Source organism: Scyliorhinus canicula, chromosome 2 (assembly GCF_902713615.1).
Source record: "Scyliorhinus canicula chromosome 2, sScyCan1.1, whole genome shotgun sequence".
NCBI lineage: Eukaryota > Metazoa > Chordata > Chondrichthyes > Carcharhiniformes > Scyliorhinidae > Scyliorhinus > Scyliorhinus canicula.
In genome coordinates this window covers 98,834,048-98,855,245 of record NC_052147.1, presented here as the reverse complement: position 1 = coordinate 98,855,245, position 21,198 = coordinate 98,834,048, and the positions used below count along the sequence as shown (strand labels likewise).

General features: G+C 45.7%; 1 protein-coding gene across 1 annotated transcript in view; it reads left to right on the top strand.

Moving 5' to 3' along the window:
- LOC119962263 (MAX gene-associated protein-like) overlaps positions 1 to 21,198 on the top strand; it is a 151,952-nt gene that overhangs the window by 85,502 nt on the left and 45,252 nt on the right. Inside the window, 6 exon segments of the mRNA XM_038790254.1 lie at positions 1,183 to 1,361; positions 1,363 to 1,464; positions 1,466 to 1,705; positions 2,082 to 2,316; positions 9,053 to 9,622; positions 18,589 to 18,885. Of these exon segments, the coding sequence (XP_038646182.1) occupies positions 1,183 to 1,361; positions 1,363 to 1,464; positions 1,466 to 1,705; positions 2,082 to 2,316; positions 9,053 to 9,622; positions 18,589 to 18,885 (1,623 nt within the window).

Here is a 21,198-nt window from a genome sequence, read left to right as displayed (position 1 = left end):
TGGATTTGTATTCACAGATTCTTGAAGGTGCCATAACATATTAAGAGAGTAGTTAGGAAAGCATATGGAATCTTGGACTTTTTAAATTGAGGTATTGCGTACTATAGCAGAGAAGTATGATGATTCTTTAAGAAGCTCTGGTTGGGCCCCAACTAGAGTATTGTATCCATACCAGGTCACCACTCTGTAGAAAGAATGTGGAAGTCTTACCAGATGATTCAAGGGATGAGGGATTTTAGCTACAATGTTAGGTTGGAGAAGCTAGGGTGGTTGCTCTTGGAACAAAGGAGATTTGGGGAAGATTTGAAAACGTTTTACAAATTATGGCAGGTTTAGTTAGATAAGGTAGAGGAGGACAAACTGTTCCCATGAGCTGATGACACAAGGACCATGGACACAGATTTAAGGTTTTAGGCAGAGCTTGCAGGGGGGATGTGAGAAAGAACTTTTTTTTACTATAAAGAGTGGTAATTGTCCTGGAACTCATTGTCTGAGAGGGTGGGAGGTTAACCATAGATTTCAAAATAAATTGAATGAGCATTTGAGGGAAATAAACTTATGGACCAACTTAGTGAAATGAAATTGACTGGATTGTTCTATGGAGAACAGCATGGTTTGATGAGCTAAATGCTCTCCCTCTGTGCTATTATTATCATCCCCTCAGCCCTTCTATTCACTTGGTTGAACATCCTCTTTAAATGTCTTGTACAGCAATAGGGCATGGAATGCAATTTTACTGCACCCATTTCCCGGAAAGAATTGAGGGAAGATGGTTCACTCATTGAACTTCTAACATCGTCATGGTGGTTTTGTGTTGTTCATTTGAATGTGACTAGTGAAGGCATTTTTATAAATCATGAGAGAACCATAGAATTTACAGTGCAGAAGGAGGCCATTTGGCCCATCGAGTCTGCACCGCTCCTGGAAAGAGCAGCCCTACCCAAGGTCAACACCTCACCCTATCCCAGTAACCCCACCCAACACTAAGGGCAATTTTGGACACTAAGGGCAATTTATCATGGCATCCACCTAAACCTGCACATCTTTGGAGAGAGTCTGTTAACACTAGTAGTTAACCTAAAATAAGTCTGCAGGAAATGGCCTCTATAAGAGTATGTTATGTGTATGGACCTGAGCCTCATAATTCAAAACTCAAAGCAGTCACTTTGTTGGCTTGTCTAGTGCTGGACTATGAAGATTATGACAGCAACTTGACATCACCGAATCCTGCTGAGATGTGCATATCAAAGACGACAGAGGAGATGGACTCAACCGTTCAGTGTGACAGTCCACAAAAAGAAATTGCCGAACTTCCTTCAGCAGAGCCACAGACATCAGCGGAGTCCAAGAATACACCCAAACCTGATTGAGATCATTTCAAATTGTAATTGGGAAGCAGAGCGTGCAAATATCCTTAAAGTCATTGCATGTCACACCGCCAATAAGGGGACCTCAGAGAAAATACTCACTAGGCAACTTCCTTGTTGAGATCATGTCAAATTATGGAAAATGCCAAGACCTTTCACCTGGAGGCGTACCGATTTATAGCTCCTTGGTGAGAATTACTCAACCCGGCACCATAGAGAAAGATGGCAAAATGTCAGTACACACTGCGTCCATTCAAAAGATCTCTGGACGCAAGCTTACAGAAACACGACTGATTGCACCAAAAGCAACACCTATCGGCCATAGAAAAGGAAAAAAATGAGCTAACCACCTTTCATTCAGGCTTCCAAAAGGCTAGCAAGGAAAAGCTAGTATCCAATGCTACAGTAACCACTTCTTACAAAAGTGGCATGATCCAGGTATGTAGAAAGAAGGAACAGGAATGTTATGTAATTCACATGATGCCTTATGCTGTTGTACCTGAGTGCAAGTAGCTTGAGTATTATTAATTTATATAAACCCAAATATAAATCAAGTTAAATATTAAATTATACCAAACCTTTTTGATATAAAAGAGTTTCTGTTAGCAGAATTTATTTTCCATGATGGACCTTTTGAGGATTGTTGGAACGATGTTTTCCCCGTATGACTCCATTCTTTGTCGGTTATTTCTTTGATTAGGTCAATGGAAATGAACTGGTGAGACAAAGCTGACGCTAGGTCAGGTTGGGGCACTTCACACAATCAACAGGGTGATTGCGAACCTTACAGGGAAAATGAAGTCCACTGAATCACTCGAGAAGCCTTTCTTAAGCACAACAGTCTCTTCAACCCCAGCTCAATTTGCCTCAAAGGATTCAATGTCTTTCACTACACTCATTGACAGCGAAGTCTCCCAAAATACTGTTGCTACTTCTGTTAAAGCCACAGGTAAGAAGGATACACAAAAAAAAGATGTAGGTTAAAAAGAGAGAGGCTTGAATGAGAAATCTCATTACGCCAACAGAAATGTGAGTTAATGTAGGGATCAGCATCCTTGGATTAACAGTTGGCCAACTGCACTGAAAAAGATTATATGCAGTTATGATGCCAGTTTGTGACGCAAGGACCTAATGACAGGTGGAACACATTGTGATGGTCAATTATTAGATAGCCATGTTTTATTGAACTCATAAGTTGGAGGGAGAAGTTAAGGGAAATAATTTTTTTTGCATGAAACCAAACTACATAGACTTTTGTCAATTCTCTGGGGGCGGGCAGAGTGTGGGCTATTAGCAGTGCAGTCATCATGGCATTCCTCATAGATACCAGTGAAGGGCACTGCACAGTTACCAACCCCTGGGAATACAAATTAGTCGACGCTGCACCACTAGAAGCAGTGCTACATATTTTTTCTCCCTTTTCCAGTTCCTGAAAAGTCCAGGTTAATAATAATAATAATATAATAATAATCGCTTACTGTCACAAGTAGGCTTCAGTGAAGTTACTGTGGAAAGCCCCTACATCATTTGGAACAGCAAAACGTTGGAAATTAGATTATGAAAAAAGTGCTGCCGTTGTTTATCTGGACCTTGTTTTTTTAGTGGCAGACGCATGCTTACTTCCATGAATGGCTCAGTGCGACACTGAACTGAACAGAATCATAAACATAGGTTCATATTGTGTTGAGTTAGCTCACCTTGGTTGGGGTGCTGTCCTTTGGCTAAGGCGGGCAGGAATTGGTTTTCCTCTTAGATAAGACTTCAGTATTTACAGTGAGAGAGTATGGTAGTAGAGGATAAGATGGAAAGCCTGAAGAAACAATGGCAGGATTTTGTTCCCATTTTTTTCCTGCTTTTCACCCGGTACCTGATCGAACTGGCCAACTGTCTGAGAGAAACGGTTGCACAGTGGTTAGCATTGCTACCTCACAGTGCCAGAGACCCAAGTTTGATTCCGGCCTTGGATGACTGTCTGTGTGGAGTTTGCATGTTCTCCCCGTGTCTGCTTGGGTTTCCTCCGGGTGCCCCAGTTTCCTCCCACGGTCCAAAGATGTGCTGGTTAGGTAGATTGGCCATGCTAAATTGCCCCTCAGTTTCCAGGGTTGTGTAGTTTGGGTTATGGGTATAGGGAGGGGTGAATGGGGAGTGGACGTGGGTAGAGTGCTCTTTTGAAGGGTTAGTGCAGACACGATGGACCGAATGGCTTCCTTCTGCACTGTAGGGATTCTATGATTCTGATAGCTAGCAGTTGGGGATCAACAGCTGAAGGTAGGCAGTCTGGAGGAAGATTGAGGCATGGGATCAAACCTCGATGGTGGATTGGGTCAGAGCTTGCCAATCAACAGAGGGAGGGTGAAGATCTAGACTTGTAGAGGTGTGGTCATTGATAATGGCACAAGATGAAACCACAATTGGCATAAAGCAGGCTGAAGGCTTACTTGAGAGGATGGGAGAGCACTCCTGTATTTTAAAAAGCATTAATTTGAATAGTTTTTATTTTGCTGCTGGAATAGGATGTTGTATTGTTTAGGCATTGAGTAATGTCAGGCCTGGCTTTGATATTCAACGTGATAGGCACCATGAACCTGAACTCAGCATGCTTCAGCGATTGAGAAGAGGGGTTGATTCTCCATCGTCTGACACCGGTATTGTTGATTTCCGTGGGCTCCAAACCCGTTCCCCCATTGCGATGCTCCAATCCCCCGCCGCTTCTCAGCAACGCAAACCAACGTTGGCGGGAGAATGAAAATCAGTGATTGGCATCCATTGATTAAAGGGATGGAAGCTCAAGCCCCCCCCCCCCCCCCCCCCCCCCCCCCCCCCACCCCCCCCCCACCCACACACACACACACCACACACACACACGGGAAATTCCTCTGGGTGGGCTTTGGTGGCAGTTGTTTCAGTGTGGTCCTGATGTGGTGGGTCAAGTAGGTCAGTGCATAACTAAGATGCCCCCCAATGTCCATCAGAAGAACCCTCCTCTCTAGCCCATAATGCAATCCTTCCTCAACCCCTTGCTGAAAAGTAGGACTCTTCCCTTCTACCGATCACGGGAATAACAGGTAGAACTCTCCCCAAACGCACACATGATGTGAACCCTCCCCAAACACACACACACACAGCATGCATACAAGAGGGTGTGCCAATCTCCCCACCAATTTTCGCCACCCCACTCCCCCTTCATCAGTGCTTCTGCTATTAAAAAAGAGGAAGTGAAAGCACTCAGCTGCTTCTGATGTGTAAGGAAATGTCAGTCGTAGCAAGAGTGTTTCTAAACATGTGGTTAGGCATCAAAGCAGAGTACTTGAGAGCCATTCAAGTGCGCAGGGATGATAGAACAACAATCCATCAAGCACCTGTCTTTTAAGTAATAAACTGACCGATACTAGGTATGCAATGCATTGCTATGTGAATTTCCAAAGATTACATTTCAATTCTGTCAAGAAGATTTGAAGTCCTTTGAAGTGAAACTGTGCTTTTTGAGGAAACCTCTACACTAGTGACAGCTGCTTCTTTAAGTACTTCTGACTGAGGCAGCAGATGTTCGGGAAGTGTAAGAGAAAATGGGGTTGGGGGGGGGGGGGTGCAGTGGTCGGGTCACCCTCATGCTTGCATGCTGTGGTGGGGGAGGTGTGACCTGTTATTCCCGTGGTGTTGGGGAGGGGGTCCTCTGTATCAGGCCGCTCACCTCAAATAACAGCCGATACTGGGGATTCCAATGGAATTGGCGAGATCTCCCTCCGGTATAAATTTGCGGGCAGCACTGTGTGCAGTGGTTAGCACTACTGCCTCACGGCACTGGCGTCCAGGTTCGAGCCCGGCCCTGCGTCACTGTCCGTGTGGAGATTGCACATCTTCCCGTGTTTGCGTGGGTTTCGCCCCCACAACCCAAAGGTGCAGGGTAGGTGATTGGCACCGCTAAATTGTCCCTTAATTGGAAAATTGAATTGGGTACTCAGAATTTTTTTTTAAATGTATAAATTTGCATGATGAAGGAGAGGTACAACACCCGGGCACCACTCCTAGCACCAGGAGTGATTCTCTGCAGGTGAGAGTACTTAGAATTGTTTTGTTGAATCACACTCTAAGTGTCATTTAGCGGGGTGTTTTCTCGCAGGCTGCGTTGGCGAGATCATGGCCCGTATTCAATGGTACTTAGTGTCAAAAATAATGGCCCACGAGCTTCTCGTCATTACGGCTGTCTTGCCCGTCTGATTGCTTGACTCGCACCTCAGCGTCTTACCGCTATCAAGGGGGAGCTGCTTTTAAACGCTCCCTCACCACTCGCTCCCAGTCAACACACAACATGGCAGTGTGCGGACATGCTACTCGCTTGTTGATGCTGACCTGGCAAGGCTTCTTAACGCTGTGAATAAGAACCTGGCATCCTGTTCCCCCGAACAAAACGCTGCTTGGTTGGCGACCGCAATTGAAAGTCTGGAACACAGTGTCACCAAGTGATGGTGCCCAAGGTGTGGCTCAGTCTGTGACGACAATGGCTGAGGGCCTCAACATCATGTCTCAGTCACTGATGGACGTGTCCCAGATGCAGGTGGACATTGCTGAGGCACTTCACATGGCCAAGTCTCTCAGGAGCACGACTTGAGGGCATCGACACCATGGTTCAGACAATAGGAGCTGCTACGACTGGCAAAGCCAGGTGAATCCGAGGCCTCTGGAGCCCACTCCAGTTGCCTCTCTGTCCCATGGGCATCCCAGGGCCCTGTGGGCACCATCGGGGAGGAGGAACCCCTGGAGGTGCCATCAAGGAGACTATGGCGGTCGCCTGTTCTTCTGAATCCCTGCTGACACTGGCGCATCACGAGAGCAATGGGCAGACCAGGGTGGCATGGCAAAGCCTGTGAGTCTGGTAAGTTCGGTGGGGCCCTCCTCCAGGCCCTCCAGAGGATGCCTGCCAGGACAAGAAAGGCCACAGGGCATGGAAAGCAGTAGGCTGCCTCCACCTCTGATGTGCATCCTGGGGCACACCTACACATCGCAATAGACCATGAAAGATCAAGAAGATTGGGGAGCATCGAGTGCGCAAAGGGGTGTTCATAATCTAGCTAGGGGTGATAGAAATGTCAAATACCAACTGAAAACATGTTACACCTGAAACACGTGAAGCCTCTGTCACATTTATTTTTACAGCGTGCATGCCTGCACCCCAGCTCCCTAGGTACAGCGGTCCAAGATCAAACGTCCCCAATGCATACTCTATTCAGAGGATGGGTGTGAGCGTGTTGCCAGCAGAAAGACAGGGGTCAGACTTTTTCAGAAACTGAGCACCAGAGCTTTCCTCCCAGCGAGTTATCATCACTCTACTGCCCGTATATTGACCCGCTGACGGTGCTGACATAGGCCCATCACCCTGGAGTGGTGAAGTTACACAAACCCCTGGAGGGTGGTACAGGTGTTCAGGGTGAGGAGGATGTTGAGTTGATGGACAACCTTGTCCTATGAGAATCTGTTGAGGATGAAGGCCTCCCGCATGTCGGATCCTTGTCTGTTCTCCATCTTCTTACTCCTCCATCGGCTCTTACCTGAGCTCGTTCTCCAGTTCCGCCTCCTCCTCAGACGAGGCCGCATGTCCTTCCTGGCACCTGGCAAGGGTAGTCACTGCGGGACTGGCACCAACAACCATTTTTTTAATCTGCAAGGAATTGGAGAATGAGATAGACCGACAATCACTTAGGGCTTCCATCCCGAGACCCTCTAATTTGCCATGCCTCTCCCACCCTTGCGTGTCCCACCTTCTCTTAGCGTGTCATCCAGCGAGCCAGTTGTGCTTGCAAACCTTGCACTGCACACTCACTCTTGGCCACATCAGGAGCACCTAGACTCCAGACCTCTGCCAGGAACATTAGGGAAGCCATGCTCAGGTACCCTCTCCTAATTCACATATGCGCCCTTCAGTTTCGAGAAGATCCATCGTGCAAAAGTCCTGCTCTTTAGTGTTTGATTGTTGGCAGCTGCCTTTATGGTGCTAATGCCCCTAGAGTTCAGGCTCACAATGCAGGCATCAAAGTTTGTTTGAAATGCAATGCACTAATCATCCTCTGAGACATGGCCCGTGTGCCCTCGAGTAGCACTTTGTTTATTAAATGGTCAACAGTAACGAAGATTTGAAAATCAACTACGTAACATTCCACATAGCACACTTATCATTAAACAACAAGGAAACATCACCATTCCATATTGTTACCAATACAAATATATAACAGTTAATTTTCACATACAAACAAAACACACAGTATCACCCCTTGCAGGTTCATCATTAGAAACTGAGAAGTCTGAGAGTGTGTTATCATGTCCAGGAGATTGTTGTAGAAATGATCTGTCCATCAATGTGTTTCTTGTTCCACGTATCAGTGCAATTCTCCGTCCAGGAGCAAAACCTCCCACACGGCTCAATTTCACACCGGAACAAAATCCTGGCATCTACAATTCCACTGCGCTCAAGGTGCAGTTGAACAATCCTTGACATCCAGTGTATTTAGCCGCGGTGATGGGTTACATGTAGCACACATCAGCACAAAAGCGTAAGCAATCTGCGAAAGCATTTCTTCAACGGCGTCATCAGTTGGCCCATTTGGATCATTGTTGCTTACCAGGACCCAATAGCATCTTTGCTTCAAACTGGATTAACTTCTGGATCATTCTCTCATCCCCCCCCCCCCCCCCCCCGCCCCCCCCTCCAGAGCCTGGTGCTGCAGGACCCAGGTGTCCAGCTACAGAAAATGAAGGAAACAGCAACAGCAGCCTCCAGGCATTTGCAGCCACCAGCAGGAGCAAGCAACAAAATAAAACCACCAGCTGTGAAGTGCTCTCACAATTACAAGGCCATTCCTCATTTGTAATAGCCCTCAGCCGGGAAGCTCACAGTCAAAGGGCGTAAATGGACTTTCAATATAGAAGCCAGAGCAGGGCTGTGTACTGGAAGTGTTTGGTAGAACAGACAAACCAGCCATTGTTCCCCTGATATGGGTCTCCACAATATTAAGATGGCTTGAAGGCCTCGCAGACCACACAGCCCCTTCTCCTTGCCCGGGGCGACCCCCGACCTGGAGCGCTTCAGGCCCCTGACAAAGCCCAACCCCCTGAGGGTCCCCCATCCCCAAAACACTAGGCCAGTAGCACCGGTATCCTTGAGCTACATGTCGGAAAATGGAAAGGGCTACTCACCTCCTCACTTCCCATCAGCAGCCATTGCTCCAGCTTCACATTTTTGAAAATGATCACTAACGATGCCCCACATGTTTCTCTCTGGGGAGCCGGATAATTCTCCGGCGACCGTTGCATTCAACTTCAATCTCGCTTATGACATTGAATTAAATGCAAATGAGGGTTAATGATATACTCTCCATATTTGGGCGAGATTATGCCGGGTGAATTGCAAAACTGATTTGCACCCGACGCGAATCTTGATTTTGGCCTTTCCCGCTATTTACCGGGCTTGCCCAGATCCGTGCAAGACGCAACGCTGGGGTTAAATTGCACCCTTTAGCTCCAGAGTGGAGAATCCAGGCCAAGGGGAGAGAATTGGGAGAGGAAAAGCTAAAAACCCTACCCATGAATCTGATTACAATTTACTGTTGTCTTGTCAGTATTCTGTGCTGTTCATTAAACAAATGATCAGTATCTGGTTATATTTTAATTCTTCTGCACCTTCCTTGTTGCAGGGATTCATGCTGTACCCGATAGCTACACTCATCTTGTAATAAATAAAGTTGGAGCTTTAAAAAAGGTCAACGTCCTGCTTCAGGTCATTGCAACCATGCTTAGTGAGCAGCAGGGTGGTACTTCGTTGTTTACATTACCACCAATCAGCAAGACTTCACCAATCAGTACTTCTCTCTCGTCGACAGTAATGGTTATTACAGCTGCTCCAAGTGTCATCCCTGTTCTAGCTGGTCAGTCACAAAGCAATGGCTTGATTGTTTCAGTAACCCCCCCCAAATCAAAGAGCTCAAAGATTATAGATGCATTAGGGGCACAATCTTCTTCAGTGCTGGCAACAAAGAGACTTTCGGAAGAGAGTGCTGAATCTACGAGAACAGTTAAAACTCCAGTAAAAGGTACATTAACGACTGTAGTTGCTGTGATCTCTGTAAATGCTTCAGGACTCAAGACGATATTAAATCCAGTGCTCTCCCCCAGCTCCTCTACCACGCGCACTGCTGCCTCAACCAATACTGTTAATTCAAGAACAACCATTATGTCAGTAGCATCAACACCAAATATGACTGCAGGTAAGCTATAGTTCTACTGACATGACTGCAATTGTGAAAGTTGGTATTGAGTTAGAATGTTATCTACATAGAACCTGTAAGAATCAAGTCACCAATGGTCGGGGCATCTGTAAGAGAGAAAGAGGGCAATTTTAACTCCTCCGAACTGCCAACGGATAACTTTTAAATAGTTGGAATCCTACTCCAGCCTATCACAAACACACCTCATTGATGCTGTGTAGAACAGTGGCAAGCAACCTGCTCTCAGGAATCAGATTAGTGATTGACATGTTAATGCACCTGCCTGCATGCCTCAGATTTGAACAACCATTTGGATTTTAAAGGCCACAGGCCGGCTTTCCCAGCGCAATCAAAATTGGGTAGCTGAAGGAGAGAGAGCTGCCAGATGGAGCAGCTAAGTGCTTTTCCAGCTAAGTGCTTTTCCAGAATTGCTTGTGTGCCAGGATTCTTCCTTACTGCACCACCTCCAAAAATGATCTGAATCCCTCTGCATAATTTCCATACCTCCTCCACACTCTGATCACCAAACACACCTTCATTCAGCCCGAAGTGGCTGCTGGGTAGCAACTGAGCAACAAAATTCCTCTGAGGTTTTGCCATTGAATTCAACAGTATTATCACATGTTGCAGATTTCTCAGTAAGTATTGGAATCAAAATGTCCATTTTAAAGCCGCTGTTCCAAATCCTCCTCATGTTATCCATTCCATGTAGTTGTTATCCATTCACTGTAGTCGCGCTTTTTTTCTCCCCATGTTCAGCTAACATGGATCGATGTTTGATGCAACTGAAGGAAAAATTCACTACATGGAGACATTCTTAGCCTTTTGGTTAAATTCTAATCTTCAGAAACTGGAATGCTCATAGAACAGTACAGGCCCTCGGCCCACTATGTTGTGCCAACCATTTATCCTAATGTAAGATCAACCTAACCTATACCCTCAATTTACTGCTGTCCATGTGCCTGTCCAAGAGTCGCTTAAATGTCCTTAATGACTCTGACTCCACCCCCCGCTGGCAGTGCATTCCATGCACCCACCACTCTGTGTAAAGAACCTACCTCTGACATCTCCCTATACCTTCCTCCAATCACCTTAAAATTATGTCCCCTCGTGACAGCCATTTCCGCTCTGTGAAAAGTCTCAGGCTATCCACTCTATCCATGCCTCTCATCACCTTGTACATCTCTATCATGTCACCTCTCTTCCTTCTTCGTTCCAGTGAGAAGAGCCCTAGCTCCCTCAACCTTTCTTCATAAGACACGCCCTCCAGTCCAGACAGCATCCTGGTAAATCTCCTCTGCACCCACTCCAAAGCATCTACATCCTTCTTATAATGAGGCAACCAGAACTAGACATAATATTTTCAAGTGTGGTCAAACCAGGGTTTATAAAGCTGCAGCAAAACCTCCCGGCTCTTAAACTCAATCCCCCTGTTTATGAAAGCCAACACGCCATATGCCTTCTTAACAACCCTATCAGCCTGGGTGGCAACTTTGAGGGATCTATATGCATGGACCCCAAGATCCCTCTGTTCCTCCATACTTCCAAGAATCCTGCCTTTAACCCTGCATTCAGCATTTAAATTCGACCTTCCAAAATGAATCACTTCACATTTATCGAGGTTGAACTCCATCTGCCACTTCTCAGCACAGCTCTGCATCCTGTCAATGTCCTGTTGTAACCTGCTACAGCCCTCGACACTATCTACAACTCCACCAAACCTGTGTGTCATCGGCAAACTTACTAACCCACCTTGCCACTTCCTCATCCAAGTCATTTATAAAACCACACAGAGCAAAGGTCCCAGAACAGATCCCTGCGGGATACCACTGGTCACTGACCTCAAAGCGGAATACTTTCCACCCACTACCACTTGCTATCTTCTTTCGGCCAGCCAATTCTGTATCCAGACAGCCAAATTTTCCTGTATCGCATGCCACCTACTTTCTGAAGAGCCTACCATGGGGAACCTTATCAAATGCCATACTGAAATCCATATACACCACATCCACTGCCCCGACCTTCATCAATATGTCTCGTCACATCCTCAAAGAATTCAATGAGGTTTGTGAGGCATGACCTGCCCCTCACAAATCCATGCTGACTATCTTTATTCAAACTATGTTTTTCTAAATAATCATAAATCCTATCTCTCAGAATCCTTTTCAGTATTTTGCTCACCACAGACATAAGACTGACTGGTCTGTAATCCCAGGGATTTCCCTATTTCCCTTTCTTGAACAGGGGAACAACATTCACTTCCCTCCAAACATCCGGTACTACTCCAGTGGAGAGTGAGGACGGAAAGATCAGCTTCAACGGCGTAGCAATCTCCTCCCTCGCTTCCCATAGTAACCTTGGGTATATCCCTTCTGGTCCAGTGGACTTATCTATCCTGATGCTTTTCAAAATTTCCAGCACATCCTCCTTCTTATATCAACCTGTTCGAGCCTATTCCCTCCACTATCCATGTTCGGCCCTACTCTCACTCTGATCATCCTCTTATTTCTCACATGTGTAGAACGCCTTGGAGTTTTCCCTAACCCTTCCTGCCAGGGATTTTTCATGCCCTCTTTCTAGCTCTCCTAGTCCATTTTTGAGTTCCTTCCTGGCTACCTTGTAACCCTCTAGAGCCATGCCAGATCCTTGCTTCCTCAACCTTGCGTAAGCTTCCTTCTTCCTCTGACTAGAAGCTCCACTTCTCTTGTCATCCAAGGCTTCTTCACCTTACCATTCGTTACTTGTCTCAGAGGGACAAAACTATCCAGCACTCGCATCAAGTGCTCCTTAACAACCCCCACATTACTGTTGTGCATTTCCTGAGAACATCTGTTCCCATTTATGCACCTCAGCCCCTGTCTAATAGCAGTATAACTTCCCCTCCCCCAATGAAATACCTTCCTATACTGGCTGTTCCTATCCCTCTCCATGACTGTGGCAAAGGTCAAGGAGTTGTGATCACTGTCACCAAAATGCTCTATTCCTTCCCCCCCGCGACATCTGACACCTAGCCTGGTTCGTTGCGAATCACAAATCCAATACGGTCTCCCCTCTAGTCGGCCTATCTACATATTGAGTCAGGAACCCTTCCTGGACACACCTGACAAAATCTGCGCCATCCAAACCATTTGCACTGTTCATAGTTCCAGGTTCATAGCTGAAATCACCCATGACAACTCTGTTACTTATGCACCGTTCCAAGATCTGCCGCCCAATCTGTTCCTCCATCTCTCTGCTGCTGTTGGGGGGTCTATAGAAAACTCCCAATAAAGTGACTGCTCCTTTCTTGTTTCTGATTTCCACCCATACTGACTCATCAGACAATCCCTCCTCGACTACCTCCTTTTCTGCAGCTGTGATGCATTCTCTAATTAACATTCGGGAGGATGGTAAAAGAGGTGGGGGGGGGGGGGCATTCTTAATTAGAAATAGTATAACAGCTGCAGAAAGGCAGATCGAGGGGGATCTGCCTACTGAGGTAATATGGGTTGAAGTCAGAAATCGGAAAGGAGCAGCCATCTTGTTGGGAGTTTTCTATAGGCACCCCAATAGCAGCAGAGATGTGGAGGAACAGATTGGGAAACAGATTTAGGAAAGGTGCAGAAGTCACAGGGTAGTAGTCATGGGTGACTTCAACTTCCCAACATTGAGTGGAAACTCTTTAGATCAAATAGTTTGGATGGGGTAGTGTTTGTGCAGTGTGTCCAGGAAGCTTTTCTAACACAGTATGTAGACTGTCCGACCAGAGGGGAGGCCATATTGGATTTAGTACTTGGTGATAGATTTGTTAGTGGGGGAGCATTTTGGAGGTAGTGACCACAATTCTGTGACTTTCACTTTAGTTATGGAGAGGGATAGGTGCGTGCAACAGGGCACGGTTTACAATTGGGGGAAGGGTAAATACAATGCTTTCAGACAAGAATTGAAGTGCAGAAGTTGGGAACATAGGCTGTCAGGGAAGGACACAAGTGAAATGTGGAACTTGTTCAAGGAACAGGTACTGCGTGTCTTTGATATGTATGTCCCTGTCAGGCAGGGAAGAGATGGTCGAGTGAGGGAACCATGGTTGACAAGAGAGGTTGAATGTCTTGTTAAGAGGAAGAAGGAGACTTGTGTAAGGCTGAAGAAAGAAGGTTCAGACATGGCGCTGGAGGGATACAAGATAGCCAGGAGGGAACTGAAGAAAGGGATTAGGAGAGCTGAGAGAGGGCATGAAAAATCTTTGGCAGGTAGGTCAAGGAAAACCCCAAGGCCTTTTACACATATGTGAGAAATATGAGAATGACTAGAGCGAAGGTAGGTCCGATCAAGGACAGTAGCGGGAGATTGTGTATTGAGTCTGAAGAGATAGGAGAGGTCTTGAACAAGTATTTTTCTTCAGTATTTACAAACGAGAGGGGCCATATTTGTGGAGAGGACAGTGTGAAACAGACTGATAAGCTTGAGGAGATACTTGTCAGGAAGGAAGATGTGTTTTGCGCGTTTTGAAAAACTTGAGGATAGACAAGTCCCCCGGGCCTGACGGGATATATCCAAGGATTCTATGGGAAGCAAGAAATGAAATTGCAGAGCCGTTGGCAATGATCTTTTCGTCCTCGCTGTCAACAGGGGTGGTACCAGAGGATTGGAGAGTGGCGAATGTCGTGCCCCTGTTCAAAAAAAGGGAATAGGGATAACCCTGGGAATTACAGGCCAGTTAGTCTTACTTCGGTGGTAGGCAAAGTAATGGAAAGGGTACTGAGGGATAGGATTTCTGAGCATCTGGAAAGACACTGCTTGATTAGGGATAGTCAGCACGGATTTTGTGAGGGTAGGTCTTGCCTTACAAGTCTTATTGACTTCTTTGAGGAGGTGACCAAGCATGTGGATTAAGGTAAAGCAGTGGATGTAGTGTACATGGATTTTAGTAAGGCATTTGATAAGGTTCCCCATTGTAGGCTTGTGCAGAAAGTAAGGAAGCATGGGATAGTGGGAATTTGGCCAGTTGGATAACAACTGGCTAACCGATAGAAGACAGAGAGTGGTGGTGGATGGCAAATATTCAGCCTGGAGCCCAGTTACCAGTGGCGTACCGCAGGGATCAGTTCTGGGTCCTCTGCTGTTTGTGATTTCATTAACGACTTGGATGAGGGAGTTGAAGGGTGGGTCAGTAAATTTGCAGATGATACGAAGATTGGTGGAGTTGTGGATAGTGAGGAGGGCTGTTGTTGGCTTCAAAGAGACATAGATAGGATGCAGAGCTGGGCTGAGAAGTGGCAGATGGAGTTTAACCCTGACAAGTGTGAGGTTGTCCATTTTGGAAGGACAAATACTGAATGCGGAATACAGGGTTAACGGTAGGGTCTTGGCAATGTGGAGGAGCAGAGAGATCTTGGGGTCTATGTTCATAGATCTTTGAAATTTGCCACTCAAGTGGATAGAGCTGTGAAGAAGGCCAATGGTGTGCTAGCATTCATTAGCAGAGGGATTGAATTTAAGAGCCGTGAGGTGATGATGCAGCTGTACAAAACCTTGGTCAGGCCACATTTGGAGTACTGTGTGCAGTTCTGGTCGCCTCTTTTTAGGAAGGATGTGGAAGCTTTGGAAAAGGTGCAAAGGAGATTTACCAGGATGTTGCCTGGAATGGAAAGTAGGTCATACGAGGAAAGGTTGAGGGTGCTAGGCCTTTTCTCATTAGAACGGAGAAGGATGAGGGGCGACTTGATAGAGGTTTATAAGATGATTAGGGAATAGATAGAGTAGACAGTCAGAGACTTTTTCCCCGGGTGGAACACACCATTACAAGGGGACATAAATTTGAGATAAATGGTGGAAGATATAGAGGGGATGTCAGAGGTAGGTTCTTTACCCAGAGAGTAGTGGGGCATGGAATGCACTGCCTGTGGGAAGTAGTTGAGTCGGAAACGTTGGGGATCTTCAAACGGCTATTGGATAGATACATGGATTAGGGTAGAATAATGGAGTGTAGATTAACTTCTTCTTAAGGGCAGCACGGTAGCATTGTGGATAGCACAATTGCTTCACAGCTCCAGGGTCCCAAGTTCGATTTCGACTTGGTCACTGTCTGTGTGGAGTCTGCACATCCTCCCCGTGTGTGCGTGGGTTTCCTCCGGGTACTCCGGTTTCCTCCCACAGTCCAAAGATGTGCAGGTTGGGTGGATTGGCCATGAAAATTGCCTTTAGTGTCCATATTCTATGATTAACCTAGGACAAAGGTTCGGCACAACATCGTGGGCCGAAGGGCCTGTTCTGTGCTGTATTTCTCTATCTCTATCTAACACTGCCACTCCCCCTCTTTTCTTCCTCCCTATTCTTCTTAGAACATCTAGCAACCATTCCTGCCCCTGTGAAATCCATGTCTCCGTAATGGCCACAACATCGTAGTTCCAAATACCGATCCGTGCTCTAAGTTCATCTCCCTTATTCCTGACACTCCTTGCATTGAAACAGATACACTTTAACTCATCCCACTGAGTGCAGCTTTGCCCTATCAACTGTGTATCCTTCCTCACAGACTCGCTGCATACTATGTCTGCCTGTTCAACAGCTACCCTATCCTTTGATTCGTAGCTCTGGATCCCACCCCCCTGCCAAACTAGTTTAAACCCACCCATAAGCTCCAGCAAACCTCCATCCCATGATAGTGGTGCCTCTCCAGTTTAGGTGCAACCCGTCCCTCATGTACAGGTCCCACCTTCCCCAGAAGGCATCTCAATGATCTACATACCTGAAGCCCTCCCTCCTGGACCAGCCCTGTAGCCACGTGTTCAGCTGCACTCGCTCTCAGTTCCTTGCAGCAGTAGCACGTGGCACCGGAAGCAATCCTGAGATTTTTACTCTGCTTGTCCTGCTCTTTAGCTTCCAAGCCAACACCCTAAAATCACATTTTAGATCCTCATCCCTTTTCTTAGCTATGTCGTTGGTGCCAAATGTGCACCACAAATTCTGGTTGCTCCCCCTCCCCCTTAAGAATCCTGCGGACTCGATCCTAGACATCCCTGACCCTGGCACCCAGGAGGCAATATACCTTCTGGGAATCTCGTTTGCGACCACAGAATCTCCTATCCGTTCCCCTAACCGTGAGTCTTCTATCACTATCGCTTTTCTATTCTCCACCCTTCCCTTCTGAGCCACATGTAGTAAACTAAGATAAACATGGAAAATATAGTTTAGGTACATGAACACTTGCCTGAACCATTCAATGGTGCAGTCTCATCTACCTTCCCAGTTTCTAATAATTTTAATTTCTAAATGATCAGTTGAATTTGTCCCTGACTTTCAAACTCCCAAATTCTGAGACCAAAAGATGTGCATAAGGATGTACCAAGTCTGGGAAATACCATGTTCAGCTATAGAGCCAAAACGTTGCCATGTTCTTACGTTACTTTATCTTGCACATCTATCAACTGTCTGCAAAAACCTTCCTGAAATTTATAACATCCTCTGCTTGCACTGCTGCTCTATCTAGGCTGCTAACATATTCATCACCCTCTTACAGTTATATCTTCACAGTGTTTTCTCTTTGCTTTGTGTAATCCATGTGCTCCTAAAGTAGTAGGTAATTTTGAATACCATTTGCCTTTCAGCATCCTTCCATTTGTGGTTGGGTACCTTGAGCTACATGCTACTCCAAGATAAAGATATATTGATGCTTTCTGCAAACTACTTGTGACTTGCTGGAAGTTGTGTTCTATCCCATGACCTACAGAATCTGATTATCTTTTACATATTCTTGTTACATTGTGATGATAGGTTCAAGGAGGCTTTCCATTGAACCCAACCCAGCCCCTCAAATTCTGTCATTGCCTCATCTCACATTTATTTTGTACTGTTTTTTTCCCCTCCCCAGTTTCACAACATGATTTTCTCTATTAAATGTAATTACTAATTTTTGTTTAATGTGACCTGCCCAGATCTGCTCTGTTTATGCTCTGCCACTTTGCAGTTCCTTCCCAGCCCTGACACCAATTTGTAGCACTGGCAAACTCTGAGACCTTTGTCTTATTCTTAATCCAAATTATTAACATATACACAACAAAAAGAGTAGCCCCAAAATAGACCCCAGGTACAACTGCTAATCATTGCTTCCAGTACCACTCCCTTAACAATTACACTTTGCTTCCTCTGACCCAACAAATTACCTATCTACTTTAAAAGTTCTTACCTGCTCCAGACCTTTTACCTTGTAAACTTGGGATTGTGGGAATAGGAGCAGTGGGCTTCATGTGAACTTGACACTTGTGCTGCCTGGCCCATTTAATGTTATATTTTTTATTCACTGATTTAACCTCTTGCATATTGTGAGCCTAGAGATTTAGAAGAGTTATTTTTAGCTGTGTTGATTTACTGGTGGATAAATAATAATTCAGCACACACCAAGACCACGTTACAATGAACCACTAGAAATAATTAACGGGAACATTGGATTCTTGCCGGCTACACTAATTTTAAATCATAGTATCTAAGTGACCCAGAAGAATCGTAAAACTAAAGCACTCATATTGCCTAGTAATCTTCCATGCAAAGCTGATTTTCCTCTTATACATTACTTAAAACACGTCTTTAGGGTTATAAAAATACTAATCTAACTATAAGAGGCCTTGTGGCGCAGTAGTAGTATACATACCTCTGGGCCAAAGCTCTGGATTTAAGTTCTATTTCAGGTCTTGATGGCCACGGAAGGTCCGTGCATAATGTGGCCAAAATGTTGATTATCAGCCTGTACATCCTTCCAATAAATCTAATGGCAGGTGGTAAGAGCAGGAGAGTTTCCTGGTCAAAAATAGTGCAGGCAATGACAAACTGCTTCAGTACTTTGCTGGGTATAATCATAGACCAATCCAATGAAAGTCCATGGCCTCCAATGCCCTCTTAGAAATGGTACCTGAAGGAGGAGAAATGTAACTAAGCAGTTTGATGTTGAGTCTCAGTAATTGATGTATTCATATGGCTCACTGTTATGACAGGGATACCTTGGCAGCCAGAAGCTGCTCATTCTAATCCACCCGACTCATTTAAAGCTACGAAAACCAATGGACCACGACTGCTTTTGGTCCCAACTCCTGCCCGCCCTGCCCGCCCTGCCCAGAACCTACAATTCACACCTGGACAGAAGATGATACTACACCCCATGAGATGTTCAGGTGGGAACCTCTTCCGACACCCAAATGGCCAGATCATTCAACTTGTGCCTTTACCACATTCTGGTCCTGGGAATCGGCCGAATCTCCACCAGCTGGTCACTGTTATTGTACGGAATCCGGGTGAGTTGCAGCTTTGAATCATCGAACAAACTTGCTGACGATTTATTTTTTTAAGTAAAAGTGAACTGCTTGTGAAATGAGCTCACAGTCTAGCTTAATGCAAGTTAAAAGAACTACTATGAAGGATTCTGGTAGTGAGCTCATCTGAGCTGTTCTTTCTTGGTACTTTTTAAGCTAACAAAAAGATTTCCTTGGAAATTAAGTGATAAGCTTGACATCTTTTGTGGCTAAAGTGCTAGAAGGCACTTTAAAATAAGTATAAAGCCATCAGGACAATTCAATATAGCTTTTTAGCAATAAGAAAGACTATACTTGACAGGTGAACTGCGGAGGTCTTCAAACTCCATGGATATTGTTTGAGATTTTGATGCGATGTTTGAGACAGTGCCAAACAAGATGGTTGTTCCTTGATATGATGTGGAAAAGCATGAAATAGGTATATAATCAATGCATTGGTTTCACAACTCACTACATCAAAATAACAGCACCTTGGACTGGACTGGAAGCTATGAGGAGGGTACTGGGGATTCGTACTGGGAACCTTTTTTTAAAAAAATGTATTCAAAGTTTTTCAAAAAGTTTTACAGAACACTCCAAAAAGGAAAATAATACAAAGAGAAAAGGGCAACATACCAACCAAACAGAACAACTTAACCCTCTAAACGATAAACAGTTTAACAAATTAACACCCAACTCAAAACAAAATAGGGCAAGCGCCCCTTTCAAAAAGGAAAATAAATAAGCCCCCCCACTCCCCGGGTTGCTGCTGCTGTTGACCACCACCTAACGTTCCGTGAGAAAGTCAAGGAATGGTTGCCACCGCCCGGAGAACTCCTGCAAGGACCCTCGCAAGGCAAACTTTATCTTCTCCAACCTAAGAAATCCCGCCATGTCATTGATCCAAGCTTCCACACTTGGGGGCTTTGTATCCCTCCACAATACCAAGAGCCTTCTCCGGGCTACCAAGGAGGCAAAGGCCAGAATTCCGGCCTCTTTCGACTCCTGCACTCCCGGATCCTCCGACACCCCAAATAATGCTATCCCCCAACTCGGTTTTACCCGAGTGTCCAAGACCTTGGACATGACCTTTGCAAAGCCCTTCCAGAACTCCGCAAGCGCCGGGCACGCCCAGAACATATAGGCGTGGTTAGCTGGGCTCCCCGAACACCTCACACATCTGTCCTCCACCCCAAAAAACGTACTCATCCTCGCCCCTGTCATATGCGCTCTGTGTAACACTTTAAACTGGATCAGGCTGAGCCTGGCGCAAGATGAGGAGGAGTTGACCCTCCCCAGGGCGTCAGCCCACAGGCCCTCATCCAGCTCCTCCTCCCATTTGCCCTTCAACTCCTCCACTGAGGCTTCCTCCGCCTCCTGCAGCTCCTGGTATATCTCCGAGATCTTACCCTCTCCGACCCACACACCCGAAATCACCCTGTCCTGTAGCCTTCGGGCAGGCAGCAATGGAAATTCTCCTACCTGCTTCCTGACAAACGCCCGGACCTGCATGTACCTGAAGGCATTTCCCGGGGGTAACCCGAATTTCTCCTCCAGTGCCTTTAAGCTGGCAAAAGTCCCGTCAATGAATAGATCCCCCAGCCTTCTAATTCCTGCCCGGTGCCAGCTTCGGAACCCACCATTTATCCTGCCCGGAGCAAACCTATGGTTATTCCGTATCGGGGACCACTGGGAACCTTTTAATATGCACATTGTATGTCAACAGTTTGGATGTAGGGATAGAGCCAGAGGTATCTCTTTGCTACTGGGTGAATTGCAAACGGGAGCAGAGTGAAGAGGTGCAAAAACATCCAGAAAGATTCGGAAGTTGGGCTGAGAAATCACAAATGAAATCTCTTGTTAACAATAAAATGAGACTAACAGAATCGACCAGTATGCCATTCAGCCTCTTAAGCATATTTGCCATTCAGTTAGATTCTGGCCAATCCATATTATTGACTCCATTTACCCACTTGGTTCTGTAGCCCTTATATTCTTACTTAGCAAAAACCCTGTCAAACTTGGTCTTAAAATTTTCAATTGAGTTTCCCCTCTGTTTTTGAGGGGAGAGGTCCAGATCTCCACTAGCCTTTGAGTGAAGTGCTTCCTGACATCACAACTTTATGGCCTAACTCTAATTTTAAGACACTGACCCTTGTTCTTCACTCTCCTACCACCACTTCTCCTGACCTACTAGAGGAAATAATTTATTGTTAGCAACTCTACCAACTCATTGCATTATATTAAATAGCTCAATTAAGTCTCCATTTGATCTACTATACTAGTCAATTCAACTTGTTTTTAATAAATTAATCC